Source organism: Panthera uncia (genome assembly GCF_023721935.1).
Source record: "Panthera uncia isolate 11264 chromosome C1 unlocalized genomic scaffold, Puncia_PCG_1.0 HiC_scaffold_4, whole genome shotgun sequence".
Lineage (NCBI taxonomy): Eukaryota > Metazoa > Chordata > Mammalia > Carnivora > Felidae > Panthera > Panthera uncia.
Genome location: NW_026057585.1, coordinates 11568223 through 11588938, shown reverse-complemented (window position 1 = coordinate 11588938; position 20716 = coordinate 11568223). Strand labels below are relative to the sequence as shown.

At 36.2% G+C, this 20716-nt stretch overlaps 1 protein-coding gene across 2 annotated transcripts in view; it reads left to right on the top strand.

Annotated features, from left to right (window-relative positions):
* CEPT1 (choline/ethanolamine phosphotransferase 1) overlaps window positions 1–18786 on the top strand; it is a 36615-nt gene extending 17829 nt beyond the window's left edge. The window contains exons 5-9 of one of the 2 annotated variants that reach the window (XM_049616593.1): window positions 9584–9668; window positions 15959–16090; window positions 16560–16718; window positions 17273–17398; window positions 17995–18786. In XM_049616593.1, coding sequence (XP_049472550.1) covers window positions 9584–9668; window positions 15959–16090; window positions 16560–16718; window positions 17273–17398; window positions 17995–18114 — 622 coding nt within the window. In that variant the 3' untranslated portion in view covers window positions 18115–18786. Of the gene's footprint in view, window positions 1–2660; window positions 2746–9583; window positions 9669–15958; window positions 16091–16559; window positions 16719–17272; window positions 17399–17994 lie in introns of both variants that reach the window. The other variant, XM_049616592.1, reaches the window with a different exon arrangement.
* The last annotated feature ends 1930 nt before the right edge of the window (window positions 18787–20716 follow it).

Below are 20716 nucleotides of genomic sequence, written 5' to 3'. Positions count from 1 at the left end.
CAGCACAGAGCCTGATGCAGGGCTTGAACTTAGGAACCATGAAATCATGACCTGAGCCAAAGTCGACGCTTAGCCTACTGAGTCACCCAGGCATCCCTGACTAAAGAAATTTTTTTAAATCCCTTACTTTTCTTACTCCTTTTTGGAGAAACATGAAAGCGGCCCTTAGGCACCTTGGGAATTTTGTTTTAAAATATTTTTATTTTGATTGTTTTATTTTGGTGGTTACACACAAATGAAAAAAAATCATGAGGATTTCTTTTTTATATATAATCAATTTAGGTTGTTGTGTGTTTAATAACCATATAGCATATTTGTCAAATAAGAGATATTGATTTGTTTTTCTTAATCGCCTAGTGTCACTAATTTTAGTTGCTATTAAATTTGCTCATATCTTGACCAAAAATAGGCACCATAGTTAATTCATTTTTAACTAAGTAATTTCCATTCAAAGTCAGATATCATGAGAAAGTCAATGTGTTTTGGATCCATCATCTCTGATATTATGACTAAATCTTCCAGCATTTTGCTCTGATCACAACTGAAAGCTGCCTTGTACAGAGAATATTAGTACCTGTCACATCTAGATAGACCCCTGTTCTGACAGTGTTTCTGGACCAAGCAAGTAGAGGTCTGATAGAGATGAGTACTGCTCACTGGGACCTCCTAGACCCAACTTAGCCTGTTGGGATTTTTACTGACTTGGATTTGAAAGCTGGGGAGGGAAGTGGGCTCAGAGGCTAGAACTTCACAGAAGAATGGGGTCGGCCGAAGAAGATAAGAATTATGAATCGAAGTTCATTTGTAAACATTTGTAAAACATACTTTAAAATGTCTATGGGTTATACTAAATGGAAGAGTTCACGTTTCCTCTCTTAAGGCTTAAACCGTGTATATCTAGATATTTTAAAATATATAATTTGTAGATGTATATGTAGAATCATTTTTTATAAATCAAATGCTTAGAAATTCTAGACAATCTCTAAAAAAACTATTTATGCAAAATACTGGCCTTAAATCCTCCACACTGTGAAAGGTAGAACTCTTAAATTATCATTTCAGGAAAAAAAAAACAAAAAACAAAAAACTTTTCACAAGTCAAAAAAAGAAAGAATTATAATAAATTGAACTAGATCAGTATACCTTGCCTCAAGTGTTACCTCCAGACTATTGTCTGTGTATCAGCTTTCGCAAGGCCCAGAACTTTCATTTCGTAATTTGTAAGTCAGAGTTTTGGATTTGATGGTATCTAAGGTTCCTTCTATGAGCCTATTAACTTTACAGATGCTATTTTCAGTGTACTTACTATTTATAATTATAGCACGTAGAGTATTTAGTACATTTTTCAATTCATTTTTCCACACTTACATTAGCTAAAACTATGTAAATACATAACTTCTGACCTTTTCTAGTTAAATGAAAAAAGTTAATAGGCTATGTATTCTGGTAGTCTGGCAAATCCAGTTCAATTCTTACCCAAGAAATCTCTAAAGTATAAGTATTTGCAGATATCATAGTAATTAAAAACTGTTAATGTATAATCCACTTTTTGTGGATTAAGAATTAGGAAGCTTCCTGTTAAATGCCCATATAGGATATTCATACCTTTAGAAGTTTAAGACTTACCATGTGAACTAATAACTATCAAAGATTTTCCTTTCAGTTTCTAGTTTCCCTGTGTATTTTTTGTTAGTAAGTCATTCATTTGGACTGTGCCTATTTTAATTCTATCAAGTTGTTAGAGATAAGATCTTAAAACAACTGTTTATATTAATGTAAAGCCTAGATTGCAGTTTGGACTTTAAGATCATCAGGTAAAATCGTAGACCTGTTTCCATCACATTTAGCATTCCTAGGTTCTTAATTTTGATTACATGGCTTTGATTTGAAGTCTGTTCTATACTGCCACTCCTTTTGCCAACATCCTTTAGTGATCACATTAGACATGTTACTTATTTTTACCACTAATAAACTAATCCAATATAGTAGAGAGTTATAATGCTGGTATGGAATTAAGGGAAGAGGAAGAGGAAGAAGGATAAGATTTTAGACTAGAAATGATCAGGAAACGGGACAAGGAGCTGACCAGTTTTATTTTGTTCTGACCATATCCAAAGAAGTCCTAGTTTCCCCCTTGCCTTTTTCACATACGTGTGCATTTTTTTACTGAATAGCAGAAGCAGGAGCATGATGAGATGTGGGGCAGTGAAGGGGTATGAGATGATTAGTGGTTTTTCAAACACCTAGATAACTGTACACTGGGGCTTCTGGAAGCACTCCTCTCGACAGAGAAGTCTGGATAGGTTCTCACAGAGAAGGGACCTATGTCACAGCTAATGTGATTATTTGGCAAGTAGTGTTCACTACTTAGGTAACTAAGAATTAACTGCATTTTTAGTTCTAGTGTTTCCAGCTGCCTATTTACAAGTCATGTATTCAGTGTGTTAGTTTGAATTTTTACACTTTTCTACTATTTTGGTTTGGGTAAGAAATATACATGTTTGCATAAGGTTAGTAATAGTACTGTATAAATTGTTATTGAATCTTTAGATGTCTTTATAAGGGTAATGCTACTTTTTAAATGTTTTTGCTACCTGTAGGGCTCTTTGGCAAAAGCTCTGAGTAAAGTTATTTTGAAATGTTTGTTTCCTTATGCATAGATTCGATGTTACAGAGTCCCAGATCATAATTATAATATGCCAGCTTCTCACAGGAACCCTGGGACCTTGGTTCTGGAACTTCACGGTAACTGCTAGAATATTCATGCTGTCCAATGAACAGTGGCGTGAACTCAATAAAGACAGCACCTTTGTCATGCACAGAGTAATTAAAATACAAAAAAATAAAAAGTCTTCTGGTGGTATTTCACAGACAAACAGGTTATTAGAAAACATAATTTTAATATATATAGGGCAATAAAAATCCACCCTATTAAAATTTTTTGAAAATAATATTCCTGGTGATTTGATGCTAGAAACAATTATCTCTCTCACTTACCCTACTGTACCTAATATCATTTTTGCTCTTTGTAATATTTTTAAAACAAATACCTTTCCACCATTAACTAGATTTTTTTTTGAATTTATATTTTGAAAACAGAATAAAGCAAGCAGAGTTTCCCTTTAGATAAGCAAGTTGAGAAGATGCTTAGTAGTAATGTAGGAAAGATTCTGTTTATTCCCTTAACTCCTTTAGAATATTCTTTAAGCAATCTAGTACTGATTCTTCTGTTTCTGTTTTCAACGATCTTAGTTTTTAAGAAAATTAATGCTAGAAGCTATTCTTATTTGTATTGTTTACTGTTTTCTTCTCTTATTGTGCTTTTAAAACTAAGTATCCTTTGCTTTTCATGTTACTATAGCCATCTATTGAATAACATCCTTTTTCAGGTTTGGTTTGTTTTTAGTAAATACATATTTCCTTAATTAATGCTGAGTAAATAATACAACTTTTTTTCTCTCATGTTAAAATTATAATTTAGACTTTATGACCTTTAAAAGTTCAAAAATATTTATTAGGAAATAGTTTCCCAGTAGAATAGTCCAGAATCTTTCACACTTTAGTATGAAAGGTTTATTCACAAGCAAAGTAGAGCTTAAATTCCATTTATTTTGCAGTTCATGGAGTGTTTGGGGACTGTTCATATGGACACCTAACATATTGTTCTAGCAATACGGGGCTGCATTAGGTTTCCTATATTGAATCCTCATGCTCCAAAATGTTTCAATAATGTGATAGAGTAAGTCTGGTAGCAGAGTTCTTTCTGAAAGGTATCTTGCAGCATTGTAAATCCATTTATTCAGTGGCAGTAGAGACCTCTTTGGGGACAGATTAATAGTGAGGGATAATTTACATCTTTTTTTTTTCAAAAGAAGCTTAGACTTTGGAGAATACTGAAAAGTACTATAGACATGATTTAGAATCAAAACAAAAGCCATTTTTTCATTTGAATTTACAACGTACTTGCAGAATTATTTGTGGGGTCTATTTTCCTGGGGTAGAATAATGTGCATAGTTCAGAATGTGTCATTTTTAGTCCCCCTCTACCCATAACCTGTCTTCTGGTTCTTTCTCCAAAGACCTAAAACTTTATGCTCACTGCAGTTGTCTAGGTAGACAATTTTTGATAGCTCATTTACTATTTTTAATTGTACTCACCAAAGGTCTTTTCTCCCAGTGTTCTTAGTGAAATTAATAGTCAGGATATTGACTATATTACTTACTTTCACCTTGTTTGTGTATGATAAAAAAGTACCTGTATTTATAGAACCTTTCCTATTAAAATGTTTCTAGAAACTAATGCAAATCTGTTCTTTTACCAGTTGCTAACTTGCAGAGACTTTTTTTGCTTTTAATATTTGTTGCTTTAACTGGTTTGATCATTGCAATGAGACTGTCAGATGTTTGTGGGTTTTTCTTTTTCCATTTTTTCAGAGTTCAGGGGGAAAATAAGCTTAAGAAAGAGTTCATTATAATTTGTTTCCAATTTAATTTATTAGCATCAACTTGGAATGCTATTACCATTTTACAGAAAGTTGTGTTAGAATACAAGAAACATCATACATGGACACCTTAGTGATAACAAGGTAAAAACTTAGCACAGATGTTTACTCCAGTTGATTAGTAAACTAAAAATCAGAGTTTTAGCACCATGTAGGTACAACACTTCCATTTTCTTTCAAGGCTCTGCCACCTATTATCTCGGTAACCTTGGAAAAGTCCATTAACCTATCTGACTTTCCTCATCTATAAAATGGTGGCAATAGTTCCTACCTCCTAAATAGTTGTGAAGATTAAGAGTATCAAAATGTAATGTGCTAGCTTTAGTGACTGGCATATAAGTGTTTGTTACCACTATTATTTTTATTGATTTTAAGCCCTGTGTTAGTAACTCCCAGAAGTTGCTAGATTTCTTCCAGAATTGATTGTGCTAGTTTGAGAGGAAGAATAGGTCCATGATCCCTTCATTTAACTTCATCACGATTATTACTAAATGAGGTGAGAGGACTCTCCTAATTCTTCTGTTTCCAAGGGTGATAAGGGTAGGCTGTCCCCTGAATTGTGAGACCTAAGCTTTAGCTCCTTTTAGAGGACTTATATTCTAGCCTTTGGCTATTTTTCTTCTTCCTCAAGAATCACTGGATGGGTTGTTGTTGCAGGTGGTTTTTTGGTTTTTTTTTTGTAGTCTTCTCAGATAATCTAAAGATTCATTTAGTCCTTCATGTGGTAGATAATAAATATGGTTTTAAATAATTCAGCTTATCTCAAAAACAGATGCTTAGACTTTCTCTGTATGTAACACTTTTTGAGAGTGTGTGTGTATGTGCGAACAGGAAGGGGCAAAGGAAGAGGGGAGAGAGAGAATCCCAAGCAGGCTCCGTGCTGTCCGCACAGAGCCCAAATCAGGGATCAATCCCACGACTGTGAGATTATGACCTGAGCTGAAATTAAGAGTCAGATGCTTAACTGACTGAAACACCCAGGTGCCCTGTACCACTTGGGTTTAAAATATCATCGTTACCATTCAGCTGTCTGGTTAATATTACCTAACATTAAGCTTGCCATGCCCAGATTGTCCATTATCAAGGGTAGAAAGTAAAATATTGGAAGGCAGCATGGTCAGTTTCTAGGCCAGTCTTGGTTGCAGTCTACCAAGACTTCACCCCACCCATGATTTTTCTGGTATAATAAATGTTCTGGTCATGCAGAAGTTCCCTACAACTTCAGATCCATTGACAAGTGAGTGCAAATCTGTAATTAATAACAATCTAATCTTTGAATAGGATTCCAGACACCCTCAGTGGATGTCTTTTTAAACAAAATTCTTCTTTTTAAATAATAAATAGCTCACAAGTCAAATTGTACAAATCTGGGTTTCTTTGACACTTGAATTTAGCCTTAGTGCATATTCTCTTAACCAAGCCAACAGCCAACCCAAATTATAATACAATTACATTTGTTGTGTAGAGTTTAACAACAACAACATTGCTTTTATACATTAACTGCAAATATATCTTTGAATGCATATGTGACACATATAAGAAAAATAGATTAACTCGTATTAGAGTGAGTGGAAAGACATAAAAATTTTAGGGAAAAGATGATTAACATGCTTACCAGCTTTCACAGAATGTCATTTAAATCCCTTCACATTCCCATTACTCCTGAGTCTTGTTGGAATTCAAATCAGATGCATTTGTTAAGTATCTCTCTCAAAACTGAACAATGAAAATGAAACTTAAAATAGAAATTTTATTCATAGTCAGTTAACTTAGGAAGTTTGAGGTTGTTACACCCCTTAATCACTTTTTAAACCTCTAATTCTGATGTAATAACTGATCTAGGCTGCCTTTCTGTTGTGATAGAGACCCCCGGAGTTCCTCACTCCCAGCTAGACAGATTTTCTGTTCCCTGTTTAGAAGTTAAAATTACTCCTATTCATTTAAGATACCATGATCTCTTTACCTCTTAGTCAGTAGACCATTAAGATGTTGCTAGGAGTGATGGGCCCAGGGGATTTATTTCAAATATTCAGTTATTTTGACTGCCACACTTACAGCCTCCCCATCAAAAGAATGGGGGAGCTTAGTCTCCACAGCTGGTTTGCTTCTTTGCATTTTTCTTCCGTGACAGCCATTAGAATGTTGTTTATGGCTGGCTTGTTGTTGTCATTTGAAGAGATTATACATAGCAATTGGGCAAGTTCTTTCTGTACTTTGACAACCTATACTAAAATAGAAACAGGAAATTATTTAAAGCCAAACAAGTCAGAATATTTAAATACCTTCATGGTTACAGAAAATTAAGTGCATTCTCATCTAATTTCCCCCCTCTGAAACTTTTAGGCTGTGGAAATCTAATGCTGTAGATAAGAGATTTGTTTTCCCATATGTCTTTAAAAAAAAAAAAATCACTCTGGTGTTTTGGATGCTCCTTTACCACATATTCTTTGTATCTTGAAGGGCTTATTTTTAGTGTAGTTCTGGAGGATGCTTTTTTGGTTTTTGAGTAGTAGTCCCAACATTTGGGAATTTTCCACCCATATTATTATTTTGAAATGAATAGTAAGAAAGTGACTACAGAAATGCCACATTCCTGTCTTTCCATAACATTCTCCTTTCTGGATAACTGTCTTTCCTCCTCAGCCAAAAGTAGTAAATGATGAATATATATTACCATAAATTCATCCACTAGGAGACTTCTTAGTGGAAAGGTAGGAAAATGGACTGCCATATAAGCAACTCTTGTCTAAGTAGATTCATTGACTCTTTTGTTCATTGTTAATCATTTCTGCCACCTGTCCCTCTTAGTTCCCTTAGTTCCTATCTCTAGGGAGGGCCTCTTACTGCACTCTTCTTCATTGACAGTCAAGCTTAGAGCCACACCTCCAGGAGTGGGGATAGGCCATGATTCAGTGCAGGAGGGTCTCATCTGGCAGTACTGAGTATTCCTCTAAATCAAATAAGCAAACAGGAAAAAAAAACTCTTAACTACCTATAACTGGTAAGTTTTCCCTGGCTTTCCCTCCTAACATTAAGGCATCGTGGATCTAAATACTATGACAGTATCTGCATGGTTTAGGAAATTCTGTCTTCTAAAAGTTTTAAACAGGCAAATCCATAAAACTTTCCCTAGGAATCCCAGTCTGAGCTTTATAAAGATCTTTCATGTTCCCCATTCTCTTTTACATTCATCCAGGGTACAAAGATTAATTGCATGAGGTTCCCTCCATTTTTATTTTGTAATTCTATACTTCTGGCCCTTCCCCTCCCAAAAGGCTACTTCATATATCCAGCAAAATGTTGTAAGATGTCTACCCTCCTCCACCCAAGACAGACTCGATCATCTTTGACACCTGCTTAGTCTCCTGAATCTGCTACTGAGTGTAATTCCCCTTATTGGCAACACCATTCATCAGGTCAGCTCTACAGATTCTTTTTAGCCTAATTCGGTCCATTTTTTCCCCAATAAATGTGTATGTAAAGATGACTACATCACTATATGTTTACAACTTAATAAGCTTCTGTTCAAAAAAAAAAATCTGGAGCAAACAAAGCTCATTTTTTTTTAGTTGTGAGAGACTGGTATCAACTTAGTTGTTTATGTTGGGCATGGAAACTTGCATATCTAGCTCACATTATATGTTTTAAGTGTCAGTTTTAGAAATGGGGGCTCCATTCTGCTCTGGGAATTGAATCCCCTTGCTGTTGTTGGTATCTGTTTTTCTTAGACTAATTTTTTAAAAAATTTACCTTAATATAAGTTACTCACTTTGTTTAAAACTAACATTATAAAAAAACATATGCAGTGTATGGTCTCCTTCCCATCCTCCTCTCCCAGCGGTCCATCCCCACACTGTCCTCTCCAGTAGGTACCACTGTTCTTAGTTTATAATGTATCCTTCCAGAAATTTGTTATGTAATTACTGACAAAAATAGAGAATATTATTTTTCTTCTTTTTTACACACACACACACACACACACACACACACACACACACAATAGCACTTACACATTCTGCAACATTTCTTTTCACCTAATATATCTTTGATATTTTTCCATATCACTTTTTAGGGAGCAACTCACTCTTTTTTCAAAGCTACCAGATACCCCATTGTGTGGAAGTACTCTAATTTCTATAACTGTTCCCTCATTGAGGGCTTTGCTGTTATAAAGAATGCTGTAATAAATAACCTTGTACAAACACTTTGTGCAAGTATATCTGTACGATAAGTTGTGAGAATTTTAATTTTGGATCCAATAATCTGGAATGATAATCTCAAGATTATGTAAAGTGCTGGTCTGTAGAAGGAAAAGAATGTCAGTTTGTACTTTGCTCCTCAATCTTTTTGTCCATATTCTTTTTTTTCAGACTTTCAGACTTCTAATTTCTACTGCCCTGTTTTTGTACCAGGTTTGTCTTTTCTTGACTGTAAGATCATTTTCAGCAACCTCAAACTAATTCTTGGCTGCTTTTCAGTTCTTCTTTCCAGAAATCTTAGGGTAGTTCACCTAATAAGTGTAAGAATTTGAGAGCTGGGTGAAATTTTTTTTCACACCCCTACTATGGAAGGCATTAAGTGAATATAACTAAAGGGCAGTAAGTTTTATAAGATCTGAGTGATTCACGTTACTTTAGTAAAAACTCACCATTTCCTCTATTTGGTACTACAAAGCCCTGGTTTCAAGATTTCATATTCTATAGCAGTGTAATGCAGTCCCCTCTGCTTGACACTCGAAATTTAATACACACATGTCCTGCCCCTGCTCCTTTTTTCTTTTTTTCCTTTTTTTGGTGGGAAAGGTTAAGCTATAGTTTCAGCTCCACTTCAGTGAGTCAGAAATTTCCTATGGAAAGGAGGGGTTTTTATTGCTCTGTGAAATTCATCAAATTAAATTAAAAGCCTCTGGATTTTATTTGATTTTGCTCATAACAAATTTTTGACACCTCCTTCTCCCCTTTCCTCAATATTTGAGATTTTTTTCTATTGTGCATGATAGAGGAATGCTGCTAAGCTCGCAAGTAATTAACTTGAAATTGTTTTGAGTAATTCTGCTTTTTTGGCTTTTTGTACCTAATCAGAATTGATGTGACTGAAGTGCAAATCTTCATAATAATCATGCATTTGCTGGCAGTGATTGGAGGACCACCTTTTTGGCAATCTATGGTAACTTTGTTCACATTGTGTATCCCATGTAATGCATGTTGTCTTTTGCTTGTGTTTTCTAATATAGGATAATCCAGTTAAAGAGTGATATGTAAAACTATTTTACTCTTTCTGAAAATGAAAAGCCACAGCAATGGTAGGACACAAACTTCTCTTTGGGTCATGGTGAATTTTACTACTTGGAGTCAGGTGGAACTTGAGGTCCATTCCAGGACTATTGTTTTGGAAGGCCATCTGAATTATTATTCGTCATCCCATTTTACATCTGAGGAGACAGCGGATACTATAGCCGCTTAACCAATGACTAGATCAAATCAGACTTTTTTTCTTTCTGAGCTATAGGAGTCTACTAGTTTTTCTATCATATGCTTAAAGCTGAATAACAAATTTGGGGTAGCAAATAAACTAGCCCTAAAACAGAATAAATGCTTATTGAAATCGGTGCCATAGAATGGTTTTAACAAGCCAGGACCTTGATTTTCAACCTGACCTATAAACACACATTCTTTTTTTTCACAAAACGTCAAAACAGGGTACATGAAAGGTATAATATGCAAGCCAAGAGCACAGGCTTAGGAACCAGACTGCCTGAGTTCAGTCGGGCTCCTCTGCGTATTGTGTGAACGTCATCTGTTACTCAGCTCTCTGTGGCTTAATTGCCTCCTCTGTAAAATGAGAACAGTAATAATACCTATTTCATAGGGTTATTCTTTTTTGTTAAATGAGTAGTATGTATAAAGCACTTAGAACCGTGTGTATCAAGTAATAAGCCCTCAGTGAAAGCTGCTCTTACAATTGCCAGATAGATCTTCTTCCAGATCTGAGTCACAGTTGTTTGTGCTGCCTGGTCCAGTTTACTGCTGATCACTACCACCACGCTTTCAGAATTTGCCATTCATTTGGTGTGATCTCACCAAAGGATTTACTACTCCTAAACAAACATAATTCTTAAAAATCAGATTAATTTTAAGGTATATGGGAAATTTATGGAACGAGATCTTTCGCATACCTAATTCACTTTATGAGGGTCAATCAGATATTTGAGGAGGTGTAATTGACATACTTCCCTGCGTATTCATTACCAGAAATTGTTCAATACCTTTTTTTTTTTTTTTAATTTTTTTTTTTTCAATATTCAATACCTTTTGTCAGGAGGATAGGGTTGTGAGGAGGGAGGAGATAAAGGAATAAAAATAATCCATAGTCTGCCAGGAGAATTCTGAAGCTATCTAGTCATGTATGTAGTATCATTCAAATTCACATCTTTCCTACACACGAGTCTCAAAAGCTGATAGGGTCTTTAGTGAAATCTAAGATATATTTTAGTGAAATCTGAGCTCCATAGATTCAGATATAGGTATACAGAGAGATACATAGATATAGGGAGAGAATTTTATTATTTTTGTTTTCCAGCAAGTTAAGCATATATAAATATATACAAAATATATAAATAAATATAATAAAATATATAAATAAATGTAATAAATAAAATAAATATATGTTATATATACAGTTGACCCCTGGACTACACAGGTTTGTTAAAGCAAGGGTCCCTTAACTATACACTTTTTTTTATAAATACAGTGCAGTGCCATAAATGTGTTTTCTGTTCCTTATGATTTTCTTAATATCATTTTCTTTTGTCTAGCATCCTTTCCTGTAAGTGTATAGTATATAATACATATACAAAATATGTGATAATCAACTGTCTTATCAGTAAGCCTTCTGGTCAACAATAGCTCAGTTTTGGGGGAATCAGAAATTATATGCAGAGTTTCAACAGCACGGGGCTGGGTGGGTAGGCACTCCTAACCCTCGTGGTGTTCAAGGGTCAATCGTATGTTGACTTAAATTTTTTGTATCTCTTGACTATGTTATGTTCATAGACTTTGTGTTTTATACCAAAGTCTCCCCTTCTCCAAAATTATTTTGAATATCTTAAATGTATATAAATTATCTATACAGTTTCATCATACCAGTTACCAAAAATTGTGATTTCTGGCTTGATCGTTGCAAAACAAGTCAGCGTCAGGTATATAAACCATATTATCCTTATCAGTATGGAAATACATAAGGCATTATTGCAAATGAAGTTATAGGCTGTATGCGTATATTTTTTATGTGGTGCCTGGTGGTGAATTTGCTTCAGGTATCCTTGTTACCTTTTTCACTAGGATTTATATACATGAACTTAACAGAAGTGATGGTTGTTTTTTTTTTTTTTTTCTTTTAAAAGGATCAAATAGTTTGCCCTATCTTTATAGATAATTAAGATAATATAATCATCCTCTTTTATTATATGTTTTAAAAAGTAACTGTAGGAACTCTCAGATCCGAGACTGAAGTAAAATCCCCAGGCCCAACAATCTAACTCCAGTAGGAGTGAGGCCAGGTTGCGGGAGAGATGCAGATCCCAGGCCTTTGTTAGTGGCCCTGCTGTTACCATCATTAAAGTAAAAGGGAAGGGCCTGACCTCTCTGGTGGTATTTGGAGGCTAAAAGAAATATTCTGTGTTCTTTGAGCAATTCCCAGTAGAGAGTCCCATAATTGACCTCAGACCACTATATTTCTTTTTTTCTTTTTATTTGGCCCTATGGGTTCAATGCTGAATATACTGTTTCAAATTGGATTATGTTAGTTTAGGAAAGATTACATGTAATAATTTGTGTGCCAAAATGGAGAAAATGTACCCGTTTGGAGCGTCAAATTTTCATCTCTCTTGAAGTTGAAGGCACGAAATGGACACTGCTTTCCAAATCCTCATTAAAAGGCTTTCATTGATAGTTAGGAAGCAAATCTATGGCTTTAAAAAATATATACAATTGTTTTTATAAAGCTGATTTCAGAATATCAGCTGTTTTGCAAAGATAAGTGATTTATATCTGCAGCTTATGGATTACCCATTTCTTGCTGCTTTTTTGCTTTTTTTTTTTTTCTTCAGAGAGGTGGGTTTTTACCAAAGTTTGTAATTAGTTCTGTTGGTTTGGGTTGTTTGTGGTTTTTTTCTTTTCTTTTTTTTAAGGAAAAATTGTTTTCATGCACAAAAGTCTGTGCATGGGTTTACACATTGCAAGGAACAAAACAAAAATCCATATTGTTAATTTTTCTGTATTGCTTTTCCCAGAAGAATATATTCTTTTGGAATGTCTTGAAACTATCTTTTATCCTATCACTGTTTTTTTGTTTGTTTTTGTTTTAAGGAGAATTATCCTCACTTGAAAGGGACCCACATGCAATCCCCTCATGGTTACTTTCACTGCTGTTTCATTCTTTTTTTTTTTTTTCTTTTTTAAGTTTGTTTTTATTTATTTTGAGAGAGAAAAGAGAGCACGAGTGGGGTATGGGCAGAGAGAGAGGGAGAGAGAATTCCAAGCAGGCTCCACTTAGAAGAAGTGTACTTAGACTTAAATAATTTAGACATGGTGATTTTCTTTAAATACTTGGTAGATGCTGTAATTATTGTTATATTAAAGTTTGATGGAAATCACTTCTTTTCAAAGTACTTCTAAATAGGCATTGCCACATTGTTTGGAAGAAGGTTAGTAGTATCTAACCTCAAAATGACACTTTGTGTTTCAGCTGAAATTTACAAAGCCCATAAGAACATTTTATTATGTCCCTAAGAAAACTAGTCTTAACAGTTTAGTAACTGATATTCTATATTAATCCAAACTATTGAATCAGAACATGTCCATTGTAATCTGGTAAATCTGAGATTTAATACCTGCTTTTCCATCTCTAACCTAATTTAAAATGAATTACATTAGATTGATATTATTTAGATGCATAATTTGATAGCTTAAATCCAGAGGGTTTGCCCCTGGCTATAGAGCAGACACCATGACCCAGAGCTCTGATAAAGGTATGTTTTCAGTATAGCTTTCTTGTATTTCTGTAGAGTGAATGCATGTTAGCTACCTTGGGCGAGTTCCAAGATGAGAAGGCCAGAAAGGGAAAGATTGGGAAAAGACAGAATGTGTCCACCTTCCTTGATCTTGGGTGGGAGGTGAAAATGGCTTTTGGTGCTTTTTATAAGTGGTTCATTTGGTGCTGATTTTTAAGGGATTGCCTGATAAGGCTTGTGATTCCTTTCCTTCCAGCTCCCTTCACTTTGCCTCAGATTTTCTTGTAGCTAACATTCTTTTTCCTTCTTAATGTGGGAGCAAGATATGTCTTCTTATTCTCCCATAACAGTAATTCTACATAGAGGATAAGAGAAAGGGAGAAGATCTTAATCTTCAACAAGTGTATATAGAGCACTTACGATGCACATGGCTCCAGAGAGAATATAAAAAATCAATGCAAACAAAATCCTATACTCAGAAACTTAGGGTTTGGTGTATATAGCTATCCTATATGATGGAAACCGAGAGGATCTTAGGAATGTTTATGATACTTTGCTCCTAAGTCTGTAGCTTGCTTACTTATTTTGTGGTTCAAGGCATTTACTAAATTGCCTGGCTTCTTTAATATTTCAGTTTATTCTTTCTTCTTTCAATAGCCAACAGTTTCCATGAACCTACCGCATTTTCACCAAATTTTAATTATAGTTGTGGTAACACTCAATTCAGTTGTGGCACAGATGACTGCTATGCCAGAGTTGGCACTTACTCGATACCCTGGCCCTAATACAGGCATGCCACTGTAATGGATGAATGCTTTGTCTCCTTTGAAATCTGAGGGAGTATAGTATTTCCCCCATTGCCATACAGGGCCTTTGTCTCTGGAGGAAAAAAGAAAACTAGCCAGGGTATTAAATTTAATTCAGGTGCATCAGATTAAGATTGTAATATCCCTAGTTTTCTGAACCAGAGCAGGAAAATCTTAGAGCTCGAAGCAACCACGGTGTTGATTTTCTCCTTCACTGTAAACAAGTGTTGAATTTGGGCTGTAAGGTTTAGAAATGAATTAGGGAAGGAAGAAGACCATTTAGGATGCTCTGTAGAGTTCTGGGCTTAACTTTTAAGTTGACCTATTTCATTTTAGAAAACTAAACACTGCCACAGTACAACTTGAAATTTGAACAGTTGATTACAATTTTTTTTCAGAGCTGCAGTTTTGCAAGAGGTCATAGTGTTTTATAAACAAACTGAGTTCTTCAGAGTTTTGAAGAAATACAGTATCTAAACATTAGGATTGTTGTCTCTACCAATTTTACTTGGGTTTTATGTATACAAAAAAAAAAAAAAAATTAGGAAATGTGACATGTCCTATTTGGTTTTTAAATGGTAGCCCTAAAAAGTATAAATAGCCCTAGTTAAAATGTTTTCATTATAAGAACTCATTGCCTATTAAACCCTGTGGGCTTCTGGAATTTTGTACTTATACTCATTTGTTTCTGTTAATAGAATATATCATTTTATGTTGCTTTATTTTCAACCCGTATTGGACAAAATATGAGCCTTCAGAAAAGCTAAATGAGAGGTGCAAACAGAAAGAAAATCTTAAATGATTTTAAAAAGTTAGCACAAGTGTATTTCATTTTAAATGATGGATATTGTACTTGCAAGATTGAATACTTGATACCAGTGCACTCAGCCGCTCTCCCCCGCCCCACTTTAGGTAAATTAATCTGCATTTTCAGTATGCTTTTGTATTTTCAGTATGCTATAAAAATATATTATTTGCTTCTTCTGAAAATTTAACATGTTAAAATTTTGGATACACAATTGTACCTGCTTGGATGGTGCTTGACGTCTTTTTGCCCTGCATATGAATGTCTTTTTGGCTGCCCTCTGCTTTTTCTAGTTGCTTGTATCCTAACAGTTTGGAGTTGAGACCTCCTCTGAGTACAGCTTTTGTCTTCCATTCTCTAGTTTGCATGCTTTTTTAATCTAGCTGCAGATATTTCTAGTCTTCTATGCTCCACACTTTGTCTCTCATAACAATTAGTAACAAAGTACAGATTTAAAGGCAGAGGTCCAAAAATGTACAAAGAAACAAGCAAAGTACACTTCATTTATAAAAAGTCCAGAAGACAGCCTGTTCCACTGTTGCCAGACTTCTGGGATACATTAGGTGAACTTTACTTAGCTTGTGACACAATTTAATAAAGTTGAATCAGTAATTTTTTTAAAGGTTGGCGTGAGAAATGAGATTAATTTCTACATAGCCTCGTCTCTTTGTTATATTGCTTCTAATAGAAAGAGGGAAATGTTCATGAATTTAAGTATTTGCTAAACTGGAGGGAATATGGAGGATATATGGGAATATGAACCAAACATGTGTTGTATTTTCTTATTTCAATTTGTATATATTTTAATTGTTCTCTTTCTCTCCACCCACTAAAGATTCCAGTGCTGAATATCCAAATGAAAATTTTTCCTGCACTTTGTACTGTAGCAGGGACCATATTTTCCTGTACAAATTACTTCCGTGTAATCTTCACAGGTGGTGTTGGAAAAAACGGATCAACGATAGCAGTGAGTACATCTTAAGATTCCCCACAATTGTTTATACTAGGACTTGGTTTTGTAGTTGCCTTTCCATTTGAATTGTATAAAACATTTGCTAATTTAGACTTTCTGCTCAGTCTTAAACAAAAGTAATATCCCAAACTCACTTTTATCTATACATGCATACATGTATATGCTTACGTGCTTTTTTTTTTATGCATGTACATACGGACACACATGCATGCCTTTATACACAAATGTATTTTTAAAAGTATGATCTGCTTTGTAAAATAAGCCTGACAGCATAAGTAAAATCCTCAGATTGTGCCTGACCAACCCATACTGCTGCTTTCTTCACTAGCTGTTCAGTATTCGGTTACAGAAACTGCTGGCTGTCAGGCACCGTGAGGTTCTTAAAAGTGTGAGTTGATCTGCCTTACAACAGATCCGTGTTGTATCTGACAGTTTGTACCTCTCTTCTCTTTATTCTGCACAGGGAACAAGTGTCCTTTCTCCTTTTCTCCATATTGGATCAGTGATTACATTAGCTGCAATGATCTATAAGAAATCGGCAGTTCAGCTTTTTGAAAAGCATCCCTGTCTTTATATACTGACGTTTGGTTTTGTATCTGCTAAAATCACTAATAAGCTTGTGGTAAGCACTAAAGATTTTCTTTGTTTTGTGTTTAAAATTCCTCTTATTTTGGGTTTATGGCCATAGCTTTCATCCCACAGCTTCCTGAGCAGCTCTAGAGTTTGCTCTCCTCCAGTCAAGATCCCTGGACATCAACGTGGGAACTGTTCTCACTCTTCTGTGAAGCTACAACTGGAGGTTACCAGAAGCTTCTTGGACCTCCACAGCCCTTCTTTCTGCTACAGTTTAATGTGGTGCTTTAGTTTATCTGCCTTCTTCAGTCTCCATCTGTACACTCGAATCAAGGGTGTTTATGAAAAGCATCTTCTGGGGCGGGGCGGGGGTGGGGGGGGCTTGGTTGACATGGTCTGTCCCTGTGGTGTATAGCTCTCACACATAATTCTTGTCAGTTTTCTGGGGTTTTTTTGGGAAGTTTAGCTTTTTATTCAGTATCGCCAAATAATTCTCGAAACTTGTGAACACAACTTGAAACTTGAGCACAAAACTGATTTACTGTGACTCACGGTTGCTCTAGTATGAGAGTGCCTGCATCACGGGTTCTCTTTTGTTTTCAGGTGGCACACATGACTAAGAGCGAAATGCATTTGCACGACACAGCATTCATAGGCCCAGCACTTTTGTTTCTGGACCAGTATTTTAACAGCTTTATCGATGAATATATTGTACTTTGGATTGCCCTGGTAAGTATCGTTCTGTGTCCGATTTCATGATTCAGAAGCCACTTGTTTTCTTGTTCCTGTGGGTCAGTCCTGAAAGATAGATACTATAATTGTAATGATTTGGAATGTCAGAAAACCATATTTATGGGACTTTGTAAAGAGTTCTTCGTGGCTTCATCTTTGAGCCATTTTTTGCATTAGTCTTATTAGTCCTACATCTGGGCTCAAAAATTCCAGATTTCTGACTGTAAAGCAGGAACTGATAAATTACATCCTGTGGGCCAAAGGTCTGTTTGTATAAAGTTCTATTGGAACACAGCCGTGGCCATTCATGAAGGTATTGTCTGTGTCTGCTTTCGTGCTATAATGGCAAAAGTTGAGCAGCTAAGATACAGACAGTATGGTCCACAAAGCCTAAAATATTTACTGTGTCTCTGAGAAAGAGTTTGTCGATCCTTAGCGTAAAGGAAAAATCCATGAGGAAATTGAAGTATTAGATTGTATGGAATTGAAGACATGTCTGGAAAGAAGGGAAGAAGGAAGCCACTCCTCATTTAGGAAGCTTAGGAATCACCTAAGCAGGTCCTGAGAATCTTGACACTCTCTTTTCTTTCTAGGTCTTCTCCTTCTTTGATTTGATCCGCTACTGTGTCAGTGTTTGCAATCAGATTGCGTCTCACCTGCACATACATGTCTTCAGAATCAAGGTCTCGACAGCTCATTCTAATCATCACTAATGACATACTTGGTGTCATATAGGAAACTCACGTTTTCTGCAGGAAAGAATCAGAACATATTAAGGAGAATGGGGTGGATAAGAACAAATATAATTTATAATAATCAATGTTGTATAACTTTTCTTTGTTATTGGTAACACTCCTTAACTATCCTGTGTGAGAATGGGAATTTCAATCCCATCCTGTAATTGTACATGTTGTCATACAGGGTTTGGCCCAAGGAAGCATGCAGGAAAAATGGCCATGTGTTTGTAATTATCTTGGATTCAGAATAAAATTGTCCTGGGGAGCAGATTCCCAGTGGTGGAGATTTCTCATGTAGAATATTTGCAGGCCAAAAGATGGTTGCTTTATAATTTTAACAAATCATCATCTTTTAGTGACATCCTTGTTTAGTCTCTTCTCAAGCTTTCTTTACTAAGGAGCTCAGCTTGTGGCACAGATATATCCTACTAGCTTGTGCAATGGAATTAGTGATGAAGACCTTGAATTTGAATTGAAAGGTTTCCTATCTTTACATTGTTGAGGAGGTAATTTTTTTTATTGCTCAAGAAATGGTATCTCTCATGGGCTTGGGATTTCCTGTTAGCATGCAGAATAATGTAACTTTGTTGATCCATTTTATTTTTTTAAATAAATATGTGACCTGAAAGCCAGCCTTTTTCTCAATTTTATTCAGTGGAAAGATAGACTAAGTTTTAATGTCATTTTTTTTTAAGCAAAATTTATTTCTGTTCTTTAATAAATGAGGAAATTCGGTCATCTGCTTTGTCATGATGTGTCCTGCGATCTTTCTACTCTGTTTAACTTAAAATATGGAACTGTGTTCGTTTTCCTTCTTGATAGGTTTTTTTCGTTGCACTTGTCCCCCTTCAGATTATAAATCTTTTAGGAATCTCAAACCCTTCCCCAGAATTTTCCATGAGAGAGGCTTCGGCCTCCCTAGGCAGTCACCGAAAAGTTGTGCTCCTGTTCTGCCTCCTCGGTATGCTACAGTTTGAAATGAGAACCAGCTGTCACAGTGACTACAAGCCGGATCTGTTTCCGCAGTATGTATAGTCCAGATGCTTGAATGGAGGGGGACAGCAGAAAAGAAACTAGTGGTATCTTTTTATTGATTTGTATAGATTCCTGTTGATTTGTATTTATACCCTGTTTTGGTAATCATGGGTAAACAATAGCCGTTCTGCCTCAGCTAGGAGTCGGAACTCTGCTCTCTTGCACTTCTAATGCTTCCGTTAATCCCATGTAATCTTGAGTAGGAGCGACAGTGAAACCTTCAAGTTCCTTGCTAGACTGTAGCAGTAGAGAGAAATCTCTCATTGTTTTTGCTGGCTAGCAACTCCTCCAGCATCTGGGGTAGTTTTGAAGGTTAGGACGAAGAAGGATAATTCTACTTATTTGGAACAGTTGCACCTCCTGCCCTCCTTGAGTAGTACAATAGACACAGCAGATGGTAATTACCTACAGTGGAAATTGAGGTCTGCCGAGAGGCTAAGTGGTGTATCAGTGTCACACAGTCGTTCCTTTTCCAAATAGGGACTAGACTCTGTATCTTCTGAATCCTGGTCCAGTGTTCTCTCCTCACACCATAGTAGGTTTTTGTGGGCTAAAGCTATAAACCCAGATGCTCAAATCTTTTTCAGCCATAAAGGGAATCTGAAAAATGCTCAGATACTCCGTGTGTGCTTTCTTAGCTCCAGGTACATCGTCATCAGATCAAGGGTACATTTATAGTCAACCTCAGCTGGCCCGCCTCCTCTTTGATCCTATACCTAGTTGGGTGTCGGAATCACCTGAAGGAGCTTTAGAAATTACAGGTTCCCAGGTCCTATCTCTAGAGATGCTTTAGTCAGTTTGGGATGAGGCCTCAGAAAGTATTTTCAAAAGCTTCCCAGGACTCCAGTCCATGTTCTAAAACCTTCTGAGGTACAGCTAGGTTTAGGAACGGCGCTGGCTCTTAGAACCCGTGAAGAGTAGCAGCATCGCTACAGGCGGTGGGTGGACAGTGGAACATCTGCCGCCCGCAGCGTGTGTCTGTGCTCCACCCCCCGAAAACATTTGTGTTCTTCGTATAGAATTCAGGGGCCTCCGAGGGCCACGCTCACACACACACATTCAAAAGATGAGAGTTTTGAAAGGTAAGAGGCTTCTAAAAGTTTCCCATCCCTATCAGTGTTGAAACAGAAGCTGTCATTGGAAGTACAGAGGGAAGGTGGACCAGGTGACCACTCAACTCCTTTGGACCCTTAAGATTATAATACTCTTTTCTGAAAGGGGGAAACGGCAATGCAGCAATCCCTCCACCGTTAGCTAAAGAGTTGAAATTGGTGTCTAAGGGGGCACCTGGGGGGCTCAGTCAGTGACGCGTCCAACTCTTGATTTTGTCTCAGCTCATGATCTCATGGTTCATGGGTTTGAGCCCTGCATCATGCTCTGCACTGACAGTGTGGAGCCTGCTGGGGATTCTCTCTGTCCCTCCCCTGCTGTCTCTCTCAAAAAATAAACAAACTCAGAAAAAAAGTTTAGGGATGCCCGGGTGGCTCAGTTGTTTAAGCATCCGACTTCAGCTCAGCTCACGACTTCACAGTTCGTGGGTTCG